Here is a 19,579-nt window from a genome sequence, read left to right on the forward strand (position 1 = left end):
TTTTAGTGTAAGTATATCCCATGCGATATTTGGGACCTACTGGTACCAAAAATGATTTGTTCTTTATCTGAAACTCGAATTTAACAGGGTATCCTAAATTGTATCTGGCAACCCTCCGAAGAAGGAATACCGCTTATAGAGGTGTCTGTTTCCTGTTGGAGATGTTTGTTGATTGGCTTAAATGTAGAACAGGGCTTCTCAAGCTTGAATTCACATTAGAATCACTTAGGAGAGCTTTTAAAAATTCCAATGCCAGGGCCTCACCTCCAAAGTTATGAATTTAATTGGACTGATGTGGGGCCTGGCATCAGTAATTTAAAAACTCCCCAAGGGATCTTAATGCACAGACAAGTTTGAGAACCACTGTTGGTGTGCGGTCATAGGTTGCTTTTAACCAGCAATAAGGTTTCAGAGGCAATGCAACTCCGTTCTAATTTTTGAAGGCATCTGATCTAGTTATTTTTGGTTCATTCCATTGGATGGTTAATCATAAGCAGAAAATCTATCAGATACAGTTATTTCTAGAACTGGGTTTTTAACACGTCTCCTCCAGCAGAGCACTGGGAGCTCTGTGGTCATCCCTTCCACCGCCCATCGGCTCCCCATTGTATTGACTCCACATTGCCCCCTGCTGGTGAAACAAGTGCGAAGGTCACCCTCTTTAGCCCCCTGCCTCTGATGAATACAGCTGCACCTTCACAAAGAGCACAGTTGTTCATTTTGATGGTTAATGTTATGCGTCAATTGGACTAAGCTAAGAGATACCCAGATAGCTGATAAACATCATTTCTGAATGTGTCTGTGTGGTGTTCCAGAAGTGATTAGCATCAGAAGACTAAAGAAGATCTGCCCTCACCAATGCAGGCAGGCATCATCCAATTCACTGAGGTCCCAAATAGAACAAAAAGGCCGAGGAAGGGTGACTTTGCTGTCTGCATTTGAGCTGGGACATCCATCTTCTCCTGCCCTCTGACATCCACACTTCCGCTTCTTGAGCCTTCAGACTCAGACAGGGTCTTGTACCATCACCTCCCCTTCTTGACCCCTTCTCAGGTCTGTGAACTTGGACCAGGACTGACAACTTCAGCTGCCCTGGTTCTAAGGCCTTCGGACCAAATCACACCTCTGGCTTTCCTGGTTCTCCAGCTTGCAGATGGCAGGACTTCTTGGCTTCCATAATTGTGGGAGCCAATCCCCCTAATAAATATTTCAGTATTTATATCTGTATCAACATTGGTATCCAATCTATATCTATAGAGAGAAATAGCCTATTGTTTCTGTTTTTCTGGATAACTGACTAATACATTCATTTTATCATCAAGATAAATATTTACAAGATGGGATCTGAGAAGGAGGTGGATTGGGCTGCTTCAGGACCTGCTTTCCTGCCCTGCCTGATCTCTCACCTCCTCATTTTTGCTTATATTAACATTAGCTTGGAGTGGAAAATTCTGCTCATCTAGTCCTGCAAGCTCCAGATCACAGGATTCTTAATTAGCTTGGTTTTCAGGCAGCAAGCAGAAAGTACATTTCTTTAAAAAACTACTTTTTTTCCCCTTCTCTGCTATCAGATGAATCAGTTTCAAACTAAGTTAATTTCTTTCTTAATGGGCCTTACTAAGACTGATGCAAGAAATAGTATCCAATACCCTGAATTTTCCTTTTTGATAAAACTTTGGCTCGAAGATGGCCTTAGATTATATAACAGGCCATGGGGGTAACTAGCAATTTTGGTAACTAGAGGTATCCCCACTGACTTTGACCTTAGCTACTGCCTTCAGCCAGTTCCACGTTTGGGGACCTATACTTACAACATTGCAGTCTATGTTAGTTAGGGACGGTTTAAGTCACAGTGTAGAAAAATAACTCAATCTGGCTTAAATGATAAAGGGAACTTGTTAGTTCACATAACTGAAGCTTCAAGAAATAGAATTAGTTTCAGGCAAAACTTGATTCAGTGGTCCTTGTTTTGCCATAGACTATACACATCTTTCTGAATTTCTGATCTCCCTGCATTTGAGAGCTTCATCCTAGAACAAAGTTACTATATTCATCCTAGTTACTCTATTGGCAGAATAGCTTCCAGAAACTTCCAGAGCAAATTGGGAAGACAATGTCTGTATCCTCGTATTTTGAGCCAAGAGCCTGAGTTCCACTTTTGTTGGTCTGGCTGGCTTGGACTAAGAGCCCATCTCTTAACCCAGGGGCCAGCAAACTATGGCCATTGGGCCCAATTTGACCTACTACCTGTTTTTGTATGGCCTGCAAGCTAAGACATTTTTACATTGTAAGTCATTGAAAACATCCAAAAGAAGACTATCTTGAGAAATATGAAAATTGTATGAAATTTGAGTTTTAGTGTCCATAAAAAAGTTTTATTGGAATGCATTGGGCTTATTTGTTTGTGTATTGTTTACAGCCCACAGTCTAGCAAGGACTCCTTACCTGGAATGAACCATATTTTCATATGACGAAGCAGAGCTGAGTAGTTGTGAAAGATACTGTAAGACCCACAAAACCTGAAGTAGTTTCCATTTGGTCCTTTACAGAGCAAGTTTACCAACCTATATCTTAATTCATCTTTGTGACCAGGGAAGTGGATTTACTGATTTGTTTCAGCTGATCAGTGTCTATAATAAGCAATGTTAATGGGCTCAAAACCACACAAACTACCAGAGCGGTCGCTTTTCCAAAGAATCATTTAAGGATAAAAGAGAAACAAATAGAGACAGACCTTGGAACCCAACTAGTATCTACCAAATGTATGCAACTTTCTTATATTAATTCTGTCTTTATATGTGAAGACGACCCATCCCCTGCCTGTGATTACAACACATCAGACATGTTCTTCCCAAATTGGGGGTTCCATCCGGACTCTCCTGTTATATGCCAGTTGTCTTAGGGATTTTCTCACTTTATTCAACACTATACTCAATTTTTACATTAATAACGCAGTAATAATTTATTCCTTTGCCATTCTGTATTTTCCTGTATAATAATAATTATTATTGTTATTATTATTTTTTGAGACAGAGTTTTTGCTCTTGTCGCCCAGTTTGGAGTGCAGTGGCGTGATCACAGCTCACTGCCACCTCTGCCTCCTGGGTTCAAATGATTCTTGTGCCTCAGCTTCTGAGTAGCTGGGATTACAGGCATGCACCACCACGCCCAGCTAATTTTTGTATTTTTAGTAGAGACGGGGTTTCACCATGTTGGCCAGGCTGGTCTCGAACTCCTGATCTCAGGTGATCTGCCTGCCTTGGCCTCCCAAAGTGCTGGGATTACAGGTGTGAGCCACTGTGCCTGGTCTTTCCTGAATTATTTTACTGGTTTTGTAAAAAGATTTTGATCAGGATATACCCTGTTGCCCCACAAATGATGGCTAGTTCCCAACTCTGAGACTAAGTTTTCATTATAGAGTTTATATTCTAAGCTAAGTCACTAGCAACTGGGGCCAGACAATCCTTCCAGGGCATCGTAGACATAGGAAGAGGAAAGAAAGTGGTCATCCTAGTGGGTTCCACCTTTGTGAAGGAAAGGTCTTTACCTCTAACTGCCCTTGAAGCCCAGTGAAGGGGGCTCCAGAGAGTAACTTGTACAAACTGGAAGTGCCTGCAAACAAGGCAACTCATTTTCCAGCTGGATGTCAGCTTATACAGTGAACCTCATGATTTGCCTGAGCCAAAATGAGCAGGGGAGAAGAAAACAGAGATAGGAACCAAAGCAGGGAAAAGGATTGTTGGAGGCTGCTCTCCCACCACATGGAATGAGCTTTCCCTTGGCCGAGTGATCCTGTGGAAGGGAGCTGGGCTACAGCCATCCTCCCAGTGACACTCCACACAGGTTGGGGGAATCACGTGTCCCATTTTGTTTGGGAAATGACCCAGTTTATGCCAGTTGTGCCAGTATAGTTATTAATAGTATCCCCTTTGAGTCTTAAAGTGCTCATCCTACCAATAAGAGATCCACTGCTTAGCTTACAAGGATCTTAACAGCAGTAGCTGACGGGGTGGTCTCAGGGCTGCTGTCTACAAAGGCCCCTGGATGTGTGGGCAAGAGGGTGCTGAAAGCCAGTCTGCTCATCACCTGTAAGGTCTTGCACTCACACAGGGCTAGGTGTGCTCCATGGTGCTTTTTTGTAACATCCTCAGTGGTGTCTTCCAGGCTAGCAAAGGCCCAGGGTATGCTGCCAGTGGTGTGAACAGAAGAGAGAGGTGAAAAATGTTGGGCAAGGGTGGGATCTCTCACCTAAGAAACTATGCAGAGAGAGGACCCTCAGGAATGCCCATCTATCCAAGGAAAATATACATGCATTGCCCATAATTTCAATATTTTTTAAAAAGATGCAGGGATAACCTAGCAGTGGCGGCAGGTACTACATCTGTAGGCAGTTAAAAGAATTTTTTCTTTCTCTCTTTTAAACATTTAAATTTAAAAAAATTCTTTTAGAGACAGGGTCTTGTTCTGTCACCCAGGCTGGAGTACAGTGGTGTGATCACAGCTCACTGCAGACTAGAACTTCTGGGCTCAAGTGATCCTCCTGCCTCAGGCTCCTGAGTAGCTAGGACTGTAGCTGCACACTACCACCCCGCTAATTAATTTTTTTTTTTTTAGAGACAGGGTCTCACTGTGTTGCCCAGGCTGGTCTCCAACTCCTGGCCTCAAGTGTTCCTCTGGCCCTGGCCTCCCAAAGCACTGGGATTATAGGTACAAACCACCACATCCAGTAAAATTTTCTCTTTATATTACCCACACAGACAACTCCTCTTTCCAACATGCCAGAGGAGTTAAAAAGAGAAGGAGAGAGGGTATCTCAGAACCAAACTAAAGCTTTATCACACTCCAACTACCAGAGCCTGTTTTGCTCTGGTGGAGGGCAAGGAGAAAGGAAGAAGTAGAAATGTTATTTAAGTCAAATTTAAGATCAGAGTTCTAAACTGAAGGAATTTTAATAACTGGATGTGACCAAAACGTAATGGGATCTGCCCAAGATGTTAAGGTGGAGCTGATGATTGGAGAACAGTTAAGCATTTTATGTTTATACTCTATAACGGTAAGGATAGAATAGGTTGTACCTAGATAACAAACAAACCCCCAGTGGACTAACAAGGTAAAAGTTTTCCACTCATACAAAATCTGATGTGGGCTAGATCACTGGTTCTCACAATTTAGTTGCATCAGAATCCACTGGTGGGCTTGTTTAAACACAGATTCCTGGGTTCCACCTGAGACTCTGATTCTACAGGTCTCGGGTAAGGCTCAAGATTCTGCCTTTCTAATGAGGTTTCAGGTGATGCTGATGCTGCTGACCCATGAACCACACTGAGCAGTACTGATCCTAGAGCATCTCTCCTCCAGGTGGTGACTCAGGAATTCAGGCTGCTTCCATCCTGTAGCTATAGATTCTGGAATGAGAGAGAAGACAGAGAAGGCATACTGCTTTTAACTGTCTTGGTCCAGAAGTGACATGCTTCACTTAATCTTACAATTCATTGGCCAAAATTAGCCACGAGAACCCAATGCAAATGCCATGAAGGGGATCATGTGGACTATTTAGTGAGCACTGCTTTGTCTGTCACTTGCCCTTATAAAAGAGATTAACCAAGGAAAGAGGCCCAGCCAATGTGAACTTGCAGTCTATTAGAATCTTTTGCTTTTCCTTTCCCCTGATTATAATAGGCTGTCAGTTTAGTATTCATCGAATATATGAAGGATTTATGCAATATTCATGTTGTTGAGATGTGAAATAAATCCTAGATCTATTTGAAATATTTTAAAGTTCATGGGCCAATGGTGCCAGTCATCAGATGTTGAGAGCCCTTAGGGGAAGAAAGAATGAGACTCTATGGCTTCATCAAGGCAGAGGTTGCTACTATCATGATTCCGGATAATGCCCCCATACTTGTCCGAGCTGGTTTGCTATGATGGGCTAGAGGAGGAATATCTCAAAATTGGAAGGGAATATAAAATGTTGCATGAGAGAAGCTATTTATGCAGGGGTGTGTGTGTGTGTGTGTGTGTGTGTGTGTGTGTGGAGAGAGAGAGAGACAGAGAGTTAAAACGTACTCTTTGGATCTAGACAGGACATGTTTGTTGCCTTGATCTCTTGATACAATGGGTAACATAACAGCAGCGAACATTCCTGAAGTTCTCTGAACTAGACTGAAATCTGCAAAGCTTGTCCCCTCAATGAGGGACCCAGAGCAAGTGGTTCAAGAGAACTAAGAGAGAACCCAGTTTTCAGTGCAAGGCCCCAGCTTCTCAAATCTTGTTTTTTGAATTAAAAATCACATACTCATACTTATGAAAATCAAAGCACAAAGAATGGAAAATGAAAAGTGGAGATCCTCATTTCTTAAAAATTATAGTTTGCCGGGGAAATCACATTTAATAGATTGGGATATATCACATATGTAAAATGTCTTTCTTAGGTTTATGTAAATATATATAGCTTTTACCAAAGCAAAATATTATTTTATATATATAGTTATATAATAAATATGTGGTAATATAGATATTGGTATAGAGTTACACATATGGAATGTATATTCTATATACATAGTTTTATATTAATATCTTAGATACCTTTCATTTCAGTATGTATATCTACTTCATTCTTTTCAGTAATTTTGTGTTTATTATGTGGCTATACCATGATGGCTTAAACTATTCATCTTTTAAAGAATTTATTTCTATTGGTTGTTTTACAAACAGAGCTGCAAACAACAGCAATGTGCCAACACTTTGTGTCTTTTTTTTTTTTTTTTGAGACAGAGTCTCACTCTGCCACCCAGGCTGGAGTGCAGTGGTGCCATCTCGGCTCACTGAAACCTCTGCCTCCTGGGTTCAAGCAATTCTTCTGCCTCAGCCTCCCAAGTAGCTGAGATTACAGGCGCCTCCCACCATGCCCAGCTAATTTTTGTATTTTAGTAGAGATGAGGTTTCACTGTGTTGGTCAGTCTGTTCTCCAATTCCTGACCTCAAGCTATCCACCTGCCTTGGCCTCCCAAAGTGCAGGGATTATAGGAGTGAGCCACTGCAACTGGCCCTCCTTTGTTTCTTTAGATAGTGTTTCTTGAAATAGATTTCTAGAAATAAGATAGATTGAAGGGTATGTAAATTTTAAATTTTTCTACAGACTGTGTCATTGCTCCTCAAAAATGCTGATTATCAAAATGTCACTTTTTGATACTAAAAATAGATTGTTTTAAACACACAAAGTAAGTAGGGCTTATCAAAAGTTAATATATTTTGCATTTCTCACAAATATGTTGAATTTTTCCCACTTGCACTTTACAGCAGGAATCCTGACTCAGTCTAACTTTCTTATACTTAAAAACATAACATAGGCCAGGAGTTAGCAAACGTTTTCTATAAGAGGCCAGACAGTAAATATTGGTGTCTTTGTGGGTTATACCATCTCTGTTAGAACAATGTGACTCCACCTTTGTCTTGGGAAAGCTTCGATAGATAATATGTAAAAGGGCGGGAGTGGCTGTGTTTCAACCAAACTTTATTTACAAAACAGGGGTCATGCTAGGTTTGTTCTGAGGACCATAGTTTCTTAACCTCAGTCTAGGCAATCCGTCAAATAATTCTGCATTCACAACAGAGGTCTTGTTGTATATATTGGCTGACGGTCTTTCCTTCCTCTAATGTTAACCACTGATTTTGTGGAGCATGGATTCTAGGGAAATAATACCCAGGTAAGATGTCTATTACCATGTGCGTCTTATTTTTAAAAGAGTGGTTAAATTCTTATTGAGGCCGGGCGCAGTGGCTTATGCCTGTAATCCCAGCACTTTGGGAGGCTGAGGCAGGCGGATCTCTCAGGTCAGGAGTTCAAGACCAGCCTGGCCAACATGGTGAAGCCCCGTCTCTATTAAAAATACAAAAATTTAGCCAGGTATAGTGCCATGCACCTGTAATCCCAGCTACTTGGGAGGCTGAAGTAGGAGGATCACTGGAACCTCGGAGGCAGAGGTTGCAATGCGCTGACATCACACCACTGCACTCTAGCCTTGGTGACCGAGTGAGACTCCATCTCAAACAAACAAACAAACAAACAAACAAAAAACCAGTCTTATTGAGAAATTCAGTAGTTTTTGGTCTTTGGTCTGTATGTGTATCACTTGGGGGTTTGGTAAAAATCTAGATTCCCACATCCAAATCCAATTCTCTTGTGAGCATTTTAAACAACTATCCCAGGTGGTTCTGGAATGCTCATAGGTTTGCATATTGGTCACTCTATTTATTCGCTGCATGGCCATGGACAAGTTGTTTTAACTGTCTGAGCCAACACTTCCTCTTCTATCAAATGGGAATATTAATAATACTTAGCCCTTGGAGACATTGTTAGAATTTGAAAGACAATGAATAATTTTTAAGAGAGCTTGACTCGTGAGAAAAATAAACTTAAATGCATGAATATATATATCAAGCATGAATTTACCTAGTGCATATGCATTATACACTGGGTGCATAATATTTTATAAAATAATCATTGTTTTATAAAATAGTGTTTCATTATTTGGGGAGAGGCTTTTCTGTCATTTCCTTTCTGCTGACTTCCCCTCTTCAGAGTTCTCTACTCTTCCCCTCCCATCCCACCGCCTTGCTTTGTCACAAAACAAAGCCAATAGAATCACCACACTTTAAGACCGCTTTACTCAAAACGAATTCATTATCTTACATAGCTGAACACAGAAATGATAAATAATGTTCTATAAATATTTGTTGGTTGACAGCTTTGGAACAATGTCCTCTAGGAAAAGCTGAACATAGCCACCCGCCTTGGATGAGAGCCGCAAAGTATAGCCATGTGCCTGAATATGTGTCAACCACTGTGTGACTGGAGGGGCTGAGGAAGGGGTGTAGAGGGTGTTGTGGGATCCCTTCCGACAAGCAGTCAGGAACACATAGAAATACATTACAAAAGTTAAATAATCTAGGTAAGTTGAAATGCATGTTAAGAAGAGTCCCAGAGTGTGGTTGCTTGGGTAGGGGTAGGTTCAGGAAATGAAGGGACGTCCCTAGGGCCTGGGTCCCTGGTTCCTAATCTGCCACAAACATAACAGTGTCTTGTTGCTTCCAGGTCACTCAGGGATTCGACTCTGAGGTCAGTGATGCACTTGGCACCAGAACTCGGTGGGGTTGGCACAGAACTGCCAGCCTCAGCCACTTTCATTCTGGAAGCTGTTAAAAGAGACAGTTATAAAAATTGAGGAATCAGCAAGGGAATTCCTGTCCCATGCTGCCTTCTCCTGTCTTCTTGGCAAGCGTAGGGCCTGTCCACTTGCTCAGGACTCTTTGCCCAACCTCAGCTCCCTAGACTTTACCTCAGTGGCTCAGGGGGGTCTCCTCAGGCAGCCTCTCCTGCTAACACTTCCTCCTCTCTTCCCTCTGCCAGGGGCAGCTCTTCCCTGGTTCCTTGCAGACCCCAGGTCAGGCCAGAAAACACCTCTATGGCCCTTCCCTGTGTCCCACCACCAGATAGGACCTCAAAGGCCTGGGGTCCCAAGGATGGCCTTCATACCAGCTGGTTCCCTTGCAGGCTGCCCCCCTCTAAGTCCTGCTTCTCTCCAGAGATGGGTAAGAGTACAAGCCCTTACCTGGCACCAGCAGTGAGTCTCATAATTGCCATCTACCATTTTGCTAGGGGGCTTCTGGGGATCCTAGGAAAAGCAGCAGATGCCTGGGTGCTTGGGGACCTGGGCATTCTGAGGGAAGGAGCAGCATGACCCTGAGTCATTTTTCACCGGGGACAAGTGAGCCAACTCCTTCTACCCAGTGATAAAATCAAAAGGAAGTAGGTGGAGACAGCACTGTTCAGGGGATGATTTGGGGATGAGAAGAACTGGCAGGAAGTTGGGGATTTCTTGTTTCCCCACTTTTCCCTTCCGTTTCTGTTTGAGCCTTACGTTTGGCCTCCATCTCCCTCTGTAGAAATTGTAGCTAATTAAATATTCTGCCTCTTATTCCAGCTCTACTGGGGGAACATAATATGGTCTAAGAAGAGATTTTTCCAGCAAGAGGCCATCTCTGCAAATCACCTGTGAGGCAGACCCGTGCCGATTTTATGACTCAGCTGGCCACCGGGAAGCGATTGTAGCTGGGTTCTGCCCCTTACTGAAACCTACTCAATGTTCTCCTTCCCTAAGTAGGACAAGACTTTACCCTGCCTTTAAGATTTATAGAATAAAAAATGAAAACTCTCTGGGGAAAAAAATCTTCCTGAACAGATAGCCCAAGGCATTTTGAAAATCCCTTAGGAAGTTCTCTGTTTCCCTTGGGTACCTCTGTCCTTGGACTTTGGTGATGTAGTTTGACCCCAGCCAGAGAGTGAGGGGAACAACAGCAAAAGGCAGGACAAAGACAGACTCATGAGAGGAGGAGGCCCAGGAACAGGGTGGCATCGTGAGTGAGGAGGACGTGGGGGCCCAAGAGTGTGGGCAAAAGAGGACAGGGCTTGGGCACTCAGTCACCAGCCCCCTTCTGGGGTCCAAGCTGTGTCCCCTTCTCTAAAGAGGTAAGCCCTGAGTCATGGGAAGATGGAAACCGGGGCTGATGAGACAGGATGTTTTTTAAGCACTGTGGTGTCTTGTTGACTTGCACATGCGAGGGGGTCTTGGGTAACCACAGGGCTCAGGGTATTTGCAAGAATAGTTCAAGTGCTCACTTGTCTTGGGGCTGTTTATGGGGAAGTGGTTTCCACAGTGACAGGAGGTGAGATATTGGTGTCACCCTGGACCACACTTAGCTGGTTCCTTCTCACTAAAGCTCTGTAGTCATAGTTTCCCCTGGCAGAGCAGAAGCTTCTATGTTATCCCACAGCTGTTCTAACGGTGTAGACTTGACTCATGCAATGATGCCAGGAGTCCTGAGCAGCACAGCCCAACTTCAACCACACACAGATGGATAGAGCTGTGTTAGCGAAGCCTGAGCTACTAAGCAATGAGAGTACAGCCAGGCTTCCAGACATCTGTTCATTCAAAAGAGATATACGCTAAGCAAAGGACCTAAAGATGAGTTTAATGTGGGTGCTAATATGCATAAGGAACCTTGAAATAAATGTTCTTAGCATTTGGCCAAGAGGGTCCATGTCTAGGAATCTATTCTCTATAGAAATAAATTCAAATATGGAAAAAACGAACAATGCATAAGTGCCCCCAGCATATTTATAGCAACTTAAAATTGGACCCAATTTAAACGCCTATGATATGGATATGGCTAAAAAAATTATGGGATCTTCCCTTGATTGGCTATTAGGCAGCCTTTACAAACAATGCAATGACGAGAAATGCTTATGTTGTGGTAAGTTTAAAAAACTCAAGATGCAAATCAGCTTATTTTAATCAGGACCCACCTAGCATTTGGGATGTGGTCAATCCCACATAATGTATTTTTGTGGGTGCAGTTCCCAGGAAAGAGGAGGAATCAAAACTGCAAGTATGAAGTGTTGCCTTCGCTTTCAGTCTCCTTGTCTACCCCTTTGTCTATCCACTGTGAAAGGACTCCCTTCTCTTCCTTAATATGGACAATTTCTACTGAGGACTCGTTCTAAGAATTGTCTCATCTCCTCCTGCCTCCTCAGTGCCCGATCTTTGGCTTCTGTGAAGGAAGGTGGGTAGTGCTTGTGGCAGGGCCAGTTCTACCTTTCTCAGTATGTTCTGGAGTGGGTATGTAGCCCCATTTTCTATTGGTTACCTTGACATCATGAAGAGTTTATGTCCCTTTTGCCCTAGATTTGGGCAATAGTCATTCATTGGGAAACAGGAAATAACACAAGTCAGCATCTTGTTAAAAATAAGGTCATTCAGGAAAGTGGACAACAGTTTCTCATCTAGAGAGCATAGGAGAAGAAATGTTTACCACACGCAAAGTATTAGTGCCTTTTATATCATCAAGACAAAAATAACAGGAAAAAGACAAACATATTATAGTGAAAACTTGTTTTTCCTAACCAGCATCTATTCTGCATGTTTCCTGATGCCAGAAACACACATTTCCTCAGGGCAAATCTCCCTTCCCCACCATTCTCAGGCTTTAAGTTTATGTAAAATTCAGTAAACCCAAAGATTCAAGTTATGTGCCTTGATTAACTTAAGCAAATCAATGAAACCCATCCCCATAACCACAGCGACTGGTTAGGAATTCGGTTCCTAAGTCAGTCAAATCGGAAAGGGCCTAGTGATGTTTTTTCCAGTGGGAACACAGACTCCCTCTTCCCTGCAGAAAATGAACACGGATTCATGTACACTGGCTGGTACTGGCAGCCACCCAGGGCCTCTCACAGGAAAGGGAGATCAGAAAGAGAAGCAAAGAGGACTCATGAGATACCACAGGGCCGCTGCGTCCAGCCTTGCCTGGAGCTAGCGCCACCTCGATGCCCTATAGTCTTGGAGCCACAACGTGTGTTTACTCAAAGCCTCTTTGAGTTTGGTTTGCTTGTTTGCTTTCTGCCTGGAAACTGCCAGCATCCTGAGAGATATGAGATCTGTATGTGTGCAGAGACACAGGGTCTGTTAAAAGTCACAGGCCCTGACTGAAGTGTGGAACTGGCTGAAACGAGAAAGTAGGAAGTAATTTGGGGAGGACCTTGTGAAATGGAAGTGACTTTTAAACCTTACATGCATCAGAATTACCTGGAGCCTTGTGAAGACACAGGTTACTGGGCCCTAGTCCATTAAGAAAGGAAGTGGGGCTCAGAATGTGCAGTTCTCCCATGTTCCCAGGTGATATTCACCATGCTGTCCTGTCTGGGCACTACCTTTTGCCATACCCATTACAAGGTATTGCACATGCTGGTTGAACTATGGTCTGTCTTATTTTGGTGCTAAAAGCCTGTGCCAAATACCAAGGCTGCAGCGTTAAGGAATTTGATAGAAAAGATTCTGAATATTGGAATTTAGTAGCTGTATATTACATCAGTAAGGTACTTTAAGAAAGAGTTTAGGCTACTTTGAAATGGGTTCATCTGAAATTGAAAAAGAAGAAATGCAACTTGTTAAAAAAGGCCCTTCCAGCCTGTGGTCTGAGAATCCAGTAATCTGGAGACTTGAAGGGCTGTAAGTGCAGAATTTTCTACTCTAAGATAAAGTTAGCATGAGCAGAGACAGGAAGATGAGAGACATAATGAGGCCAGGGGTCAAATATTCATTACCTCCACATGGGCCATGATGCAGGCAGAGGTCTCTCACCAGGGTCTTGGAGGTTGGGGTGACAATGGTATCGCAGCCTGGGCTAGAAAGTGCACATCCCCGGCTGGGCGCGGTGGCTCACGCCTGGAAGCCCAGCACTTTGGGAGGCCAATGCTCGTGGATCACGAGGTCAGGAGTTAAAGACCAGCCTGGCCAACATGGTGAAACCCCATCTCCACTAAAAATACAAAAACTTAGCTGGGTGTGGTGGCGGGCACCTGTAATTCAGCTACTTGGGAGGCTGAGGCAGAAGCATCGCTTGAACCTGGAAGGCAGAGGTTATAGTGAGCCGCGATCACGCCACTGCACTCCAGCCCGGGTGATAGTGGGAGACTCTATCTCAAAAAAAAAAAAAAAAAAGAAAAGAAAAAAGAAAATGCACATCCCCAACCCCAGTTAAAATGCAAATGCAAACTATGTAACTGACAACCTGTCTGCTTCTGGCTACCTGGCCCACGGAATTGATCAGAAGCAAATAGTACCTATGGACATTAGAAGGGAGTCACATTGCCAAAGAAACCATAAGACTGGTTCCAAACAGTCCTTGATTACGCAATACCTAAGGCAACCTCAGGCTAACTCACACAGACAGGAAGTCAGCAGCCTGCAGAAAGCAGATCCTCCACATTGCACATCTCAGATTGTCCATAGAGGACATTCCCCCAGGCAGGAGAGCTAGGGACTGCCGGATCAGCTGAACTGCTTAAAAATGCAATTCCCATTCTCCTGTTCCCTAACAGGGATCTTTGTTCAACTTACTCTGTTTGTTCATAACACTTGCATTTAGGGAATGTTGGGCATGATTAAACTTCGTTTAGTTTTGGGTTTCTGGACCTTGAGAAACAATTCAGTGCAGGCAAATATTGTATGCCCCTATATTTTTTCCTGAAAGCCAATAAAGAAGGAATGATGACACCTTCACCGTGTCTATGGGGACAAAAGCTGCTTTTGTGTGTGTGTGTGTGTGTGTGTGTGTGTGTGTGTGTGTGAGAGAGAGAGAGAGAGAGAGAGAAACAGCCTTGTCAAAAGGACGTGTTTGTTGCTGTACCCTCATTATATGAAAGCCATCATGGCATCAAAACAGTATAAGCCAGGCTGAGCTCTATCCTCTCTGCATCAACTCAGAATCCCTACCAGAAAGCGGTTGTGATGGATGGAATATCACCCATCAAAGAATAGGGTAAGATGCCACCAGAGAGGTAAGCTATGCAAGCTAATCAGAAAATAACTCAAAGTTTTAAAAGTGCAGAATATAAAAAGGAAAAACCCTCATTCCTAAAAAAAAAAGCCTCATTTCCTCAAAGAAATCACAGTTAGCTATTTGATGTGTATCTTTCCAAATATTTGCCTATGTAAATATATATGTGTATATGGCATTTAAAAATAAGACAAAATAATATACTTTATAGATAGTTCCATAGCATATGTACAGAATATATATGTATATACTGAATGTAATTAGATCTGCCTTTTACATATAATATTGTGGACACTTTCCACAGATATAGATGTGTGCTACTTTTTTTTTACTGACTGCAAAATATTCCATTGATGGACATCTTAATCTTCTACTGATTAATCCCCTACTGATGACTGTTTGCATTTCTTTGCTCTTTGCCAACCATACTCGAAAGAATATCCTCATGTCTACATAGTCTCATCATTTGGCAGAGTTTCTATGAAGCAGATTCCTAGAAATGGGATCAGGTCAAATGGGATGTAGGTCACATAGTATATGCATTTTAATATTTGCTAAGTAGTAGTGTTTATGCTTTAAAGAGTTTGAACCCTACAACTCTAAACATGTTTGGACACAAAAATTAGATTATTTGAGACAAAATGAAAAAAGCATAGCTCATAAAAATTAACACGTTTGGTTTTCATACAAATGTTTTGAATTTCTCTTTCTTCTGCAAAAAGGACCCTAGCTTAGTATGCATTTCTTGTACATACAATGCAAGCAATCCATCTATTAAATAACTTACCTTTCACAGTAAACCTATAGACAGCATCCTGCTCCACACAGAAGCTGGTTGTCTTTTCCTTCTCTGACTTTAGCTATTTATTTTGTAGAGTGTAGATTCTAGAGAAATAATGTATAATACACCTGTTGCCATATGCAGATACTTAACCACATTTAGAAAACAGTGGTGAATTCTATTGACAGTTGCTGTCAGTCATTAACATGCTATTGAACACCTCACGAGCTTGATAAAAATATCAGTTCCCAGGTCGACACCTAAAGATCCTGTTTAAGTGGCTTCAACAATCACTGCTCAAACACTCTACATCAACTCAGAATCCTGACCAGAAAGTGGTTGCAATGGATAAAATATCATTCGCTAAAGAATAGGGTAAGATTTGAGTATAGGTGGGTCATACTTTGAGAAATAACTTGGTCAATGGTTAACAGCATAGTCTGTAGTTCAATAAAAGCCCAGTTTTGGAACACAATTGACCATTTACGTGCTGTGTAACCTCAGCCAAGTTGTCTAACCTTTCTGAGTCCTGGGTTACTTTTCTGTCACGTGGAGGTATTAATAGTACCTAAGCTGTACTATTGCATTGGTAAGATTAAATGAACAATGTATAAAAAGCACTCAGTAGGAGTAAGCCTCAACAATGTAAGTAATTGCTATTAAGAGCTTGATTCATCATGAATATGCACCACAGAATACTCTGCTTAATGGTGTCCATTCAAGTAGTGAATTCTCCTAGAGCGTGCACATTACAATTTGAGTTATAACATATTCATAGTTTAAATGTTCCAGAACTGTGTCTCCATTGTAAAGTGGATAACTCTGTGGTAGCCCTCCCCATCTCTCCCAATTTCCCTCCATTTCACATCTTCCTAATCTTTGCCTATGATTCCTCTTAACCAGTGATTTTGATTTGCCGGAAAAACAAAACCAAACTCAAAACTGGTTTACCTTTTAAAAGAGCATCTTTATTATTTCCCCAGGCCGGTCACAGCCCGGAACAAAAGCATCCGATACACATTTGTCAGTCTGGTGGCTTTGGTACCCTCACTGCCTACAGCAGGCCGATGACAGCCACTCGGTTGTCACCAGACACAGTGTGAGGGAAGGGGCAGGGGACAGGGGAACTCTCAGAGCAAACAATCACAAACACACTGTGAAATCGAAAATAAATTACAAAAACTAAATAGTATAAATAAATTAAAATTTAAGTTAAGAAGAGTCCCACAGTGTGGCTGTTTGGCAACAACCAGTCCATAGAAGAGGTAGCTGTGGAGGTCACAGGCATGTTCCCAAGGCTCAGGCTCCTGCTCCCCACTGGGCCCACCGAGGTCACTGGGTCCTCGCAGCTTCCAGACCCCTCAGGCACTCAGCTCCAGGTCGCTGACATATTTCTGGACCCACTCCTCACTGGGGTCAGCACAGACCTGCCGGCCTCTCTTGGTTAGGAAGCTGTGGAGAAGGGAGGAAGGATTAAGCACTGGGGAATCCAGCAGGAGGATCCTGGGCCCACCATGGCCCCGCCATCCTGCTCTCTGTCCTGGGCAGCTCAGGGCCTGCTCCTCGCTCAGGGGCCCCCTGCCTATCTCCATCTAGAGAGCTTCTCTCAGGGACTCACCAGGGGTGGCCCTCAGAGGGTCCCACTGCCTCCTTCTTCCTGTCCCTTTCCTCTGGGCTGGGGCAGCCCTTCCTGACTCTGTAACACCCGCCTCACTCCAGCCCCGAGTCAGGTCACACCTCGGAGCCCTGCGGCCTGTGTCCCCGATAGGCTCCTGAAGGCTGGGCCTTTCCAGGATGGCCTTCTGGCCTGTCCCTGCCCCCACCCCGACCCTCCCTACCTCCCTAGAGGTGAGCAGGAAGACTGGCACTTACATGACACTGGGCTTGGAGCACTGGCTGCTGGTCTCAAAGTAGTCAGCTATGAAGTTCTGTGGAATCTGCCGGGAGATGTAGCTGAAGCAGCAGGCGGTCGGCGTGTCAGCAGCAACTGCGGAGAAAGGGGAGAATGAGCCCGAGTCACAGCTCAGAAGAAAAGGCCAGGCAGCTTCTGATCCCGAGTGTTCGAGGAGGGCAGGCTTGCTCAGACCAAGTGACTGGAAGGCATTTGGGCGTTTTTGCTGAGGAATGTCTCTTTGTTTCTGTCTATATTCTTCTTTCCCCTTGACTCTTTACAGTGGGTTCTCTGTTTCTCTGTGTGATCCAGACACCTGAACGGACTGTTCTCTTATCTCAGTTCTCTTCAGGGAATTTTGTCTGGTTCAAGAAGTCATAGCCTAGCCCAAGAGAAGCCTTGGACATCTCTCATAAGACATCAAAGGGACAGAACTCCTGGGAGACCTAGGGTGAGCTGGAGAGTGAACAACAGACCCCACTGGGAAGTAACCAGCCTGGATTCTGCCTCTTGCAAACTGATTCGTTTCAAACCCTGTTTTTCTATCTGTACAAGGGACTGTAACTCCCCTGCCCCTGCCTAGATTCTCATACCTGGAGACTAGGGGGCTAAGACCCCTTCTAGAGATAAAAATAAAAGTCTTGAAGAGAAAGACCAAGATGTTTGGCAGCCCTTTAAGACATTCTCTTTTCTCTTGGGGGCTCTTAGGCCACAAGAAAAGATTGATGTGGTCTAACCATGGCCAGAGAGTGGTGATACCCACAAAGAAACTCGGACTCACGTGATGCAGAGAACTGGTTGCAGAGAGCCATGGTGCAGAGGAGGACGGCAAGGGCAGCAGTGGAGACCTGCATGATTGTGAGCAGGTGATGGAATGTGGGCTCGAGTGTCAGCAGAGCCAAGAGAGGACTGACCACTGTCTGCTGCCCGTGTCCTTCTGAAGTCTGAAGCCAGCTCTCCTCTTTATAGGCAGCCCTGGCGGATGGGGAAATGGAATCTGGGGGTGAGGAGGGAAATTTTTAAGCGTAGTGATGCTGTCACGCTGAGTGTTGCACAACTCAGGGTCCCTGGTGACCACAGGGGCTCAGGATATCCAAGAATAGCATCTCTGAGCTATTCTCTAACTCTCAGCTCTCAACTCATGACTGGTTGTAGTTTCATGGGGAAATGGTTTCTCCTGTGAGTGTGAAGAGGGGTGTATTTCAACCCAAGGCTATTCTTAGCCAGTCCCTTCTCATAGGAACTGGTCTATGCATGAACTCTCCAGCCCCATTCCTTCCCACAGAGCTGCAATTCTGCTTCCTCAGCTGCTATAACCACAGGGATAGGGTTGATGGGCTGATGCTGTGGAGGGCTGCACAACACTTCCTCCTCCCAGAGGCAAGGAACTCAATGAAAGCTGGAGGAATAGAAAGCATGAGGTCACGTTTCAGTCATTTGTCTATTTATTAGTCTCGGAGTGACTGGGGCGCTGTGTTAAATGCTAGTTGTGGATCATAAAAATACTTTAGAGGTGGGTGTCAATATGTCAGGTGCCTAGAAATATGTGTAGCCATTAACCTAGAAAAAGCATTTCTAGAAACGAGTTCTGTGGAAACAACCCAAATATGGAGCCATCATTAAACATAAAGATACCCGACCCAGCATCATTTATAACTCTAAAATAAGCAAAGCTAAATTTTTCTCTATCAGGGAATGATAAATTATCCACAGATCATTTATTATTAAGTCTCTAAAATGAATGAAGTGGCATAAATATACTTATAACATCAGTGGTTTAAAAAAGCAAGATACGACATTATACAAACTCTACAAAATTTGAAGAATTGTACAAATATATATATTTCTACTATATATACATATATTTGTAGATATACACATATATATTTATACAAATATATATATATTCCTTGCCAACCCTAAGCGTGGAAAAAAATACAAAGGCTTGGAAATACATGCCTTAAAGAATGTTCTTATATTTGTGTGATAGGTCCCTGGGTGATTTATTTTCTTAATTTTTTCTTTTTCTGGATTTTTCTCATCTTACTTAGTTAGACTTTATTACCTTCTTGGTCAGCCCACAAATTTATAAACTAATTTTTAAAAAACATTTCCAACATCACTGGTTGAAAAATAGGTTGTTGTCAGTTGTTTAATCTGAAAGAAATTATTGATAAATATGCTAAAGTTTCTGTTCAATGGTTTTTGCCAAAATGAAGTCTTGATTTCCCATTTCTTTGAAGCATTTTAAGGGTCCTATACTATACTTACATAAATCATGCCAAACTGAAGCAGTATTTTCCTTATTCTTTTCAATACATAATTTCAGTGGTGTGGAAGGGTCTCTACCTTCTCAGCCAGATTATATGCTTTATTTTTCTTTTCCATACTTTGTTATTTTATTCTTTCACGATCAATCAGCATACCTCATTTTATAATGGGAAATAGATTTAGTTGGTTTTAATGATCTTTGTTTCTGAGATGCCCCTGGTCTCGTGGGCGCAGGTAGA

General features: G+C 43.0%; 1 protein-coding gene and 1 long non-coding RNA gene across 2 annotated transcripts; one reads left to right on the forward strand and one right to left on the reverse strand.

The window, feature by feature from the left end:
- The first annotated feature begins 2,526 nt into the window (after positions 1–2,526).
- Positions 2,527–17,729, forward strand: LOC134735382 (uncharacterized). The gene is made up of 3 exons (XR_010118428.1): positions 2,527–2,762; positions 4,615–4,707; positions 17,412–17,729. It is a non-coding gene; the product is annotated as an uncharacterized lncRNA (long non-coding RNA).
- Positions 16,125–18,222, reverse strand: CCL3 (C-C motif chemokine ligand 3). Its single transcript, XM_055256050.2, has 3 exons — positions 17,851–18,222; positions 17,051–17,165; positions 16,125–16,630 (listed from the first exon to the last, which is right to left on the reverse strand). Exons 1-3 carry the CDS (start codon positions 17,921–17,923, stop codon positions 16,540–16,542), a joined length of 279 nt encoding a protein of 92 aa, XP_055112025.1. The 5' UTR covers positions 17,924–18,222; the 3' UTR covers positions 16,125–16,539.
- Between the last annotated feature and the right edge of the window lie 1,357 nt (positions 18,223–19,579).

The sequence above is a fragment of the Symphalangus syndactylus genome, chromosome 20 (assembly GCF_028878055.3).
Source record: "Symphalangus syndactylus isolate Jambi chromosome 20, NHGRI_mSymSyn1-v2.1_pri, whole genome shotgun sequence".
Taxonomy (NCBI): Eukaryota; Metazoa; Chordata; class Mammalia; order Primates; family Hylobatidae; genus Symphalangus; species Symphalangus syndactylus.

What these genes read in the sequence shown, in the direction of transcription:
- CCL3 (XM_055256050.2), bottom strand. Translation starts at nt 17,923, where the DNA reads ATGCAGGTCTCCACTGCTGCCCTTGCCGTCCTCCTCTGCACCATGGCT. An exon ending in CAACCAGTTCTCTGCATCAC is followed by an intron (nt 17,166 to 17,850) that starts GTGAGTCCGAGT and finishes CTTTCTCCGCAG; the next exon opens with TTGCTGCTGACACGCCGACC. An exon ending in TGCTCCAAGCCCAGTGTCAT is followed by an intron (nt 16,631 to 17,050) that starts GTAAGTGCCAGT and finishes CCTTCTCCACAG; the next exon opens with CTTCCTAACCAAGAGAGGCC.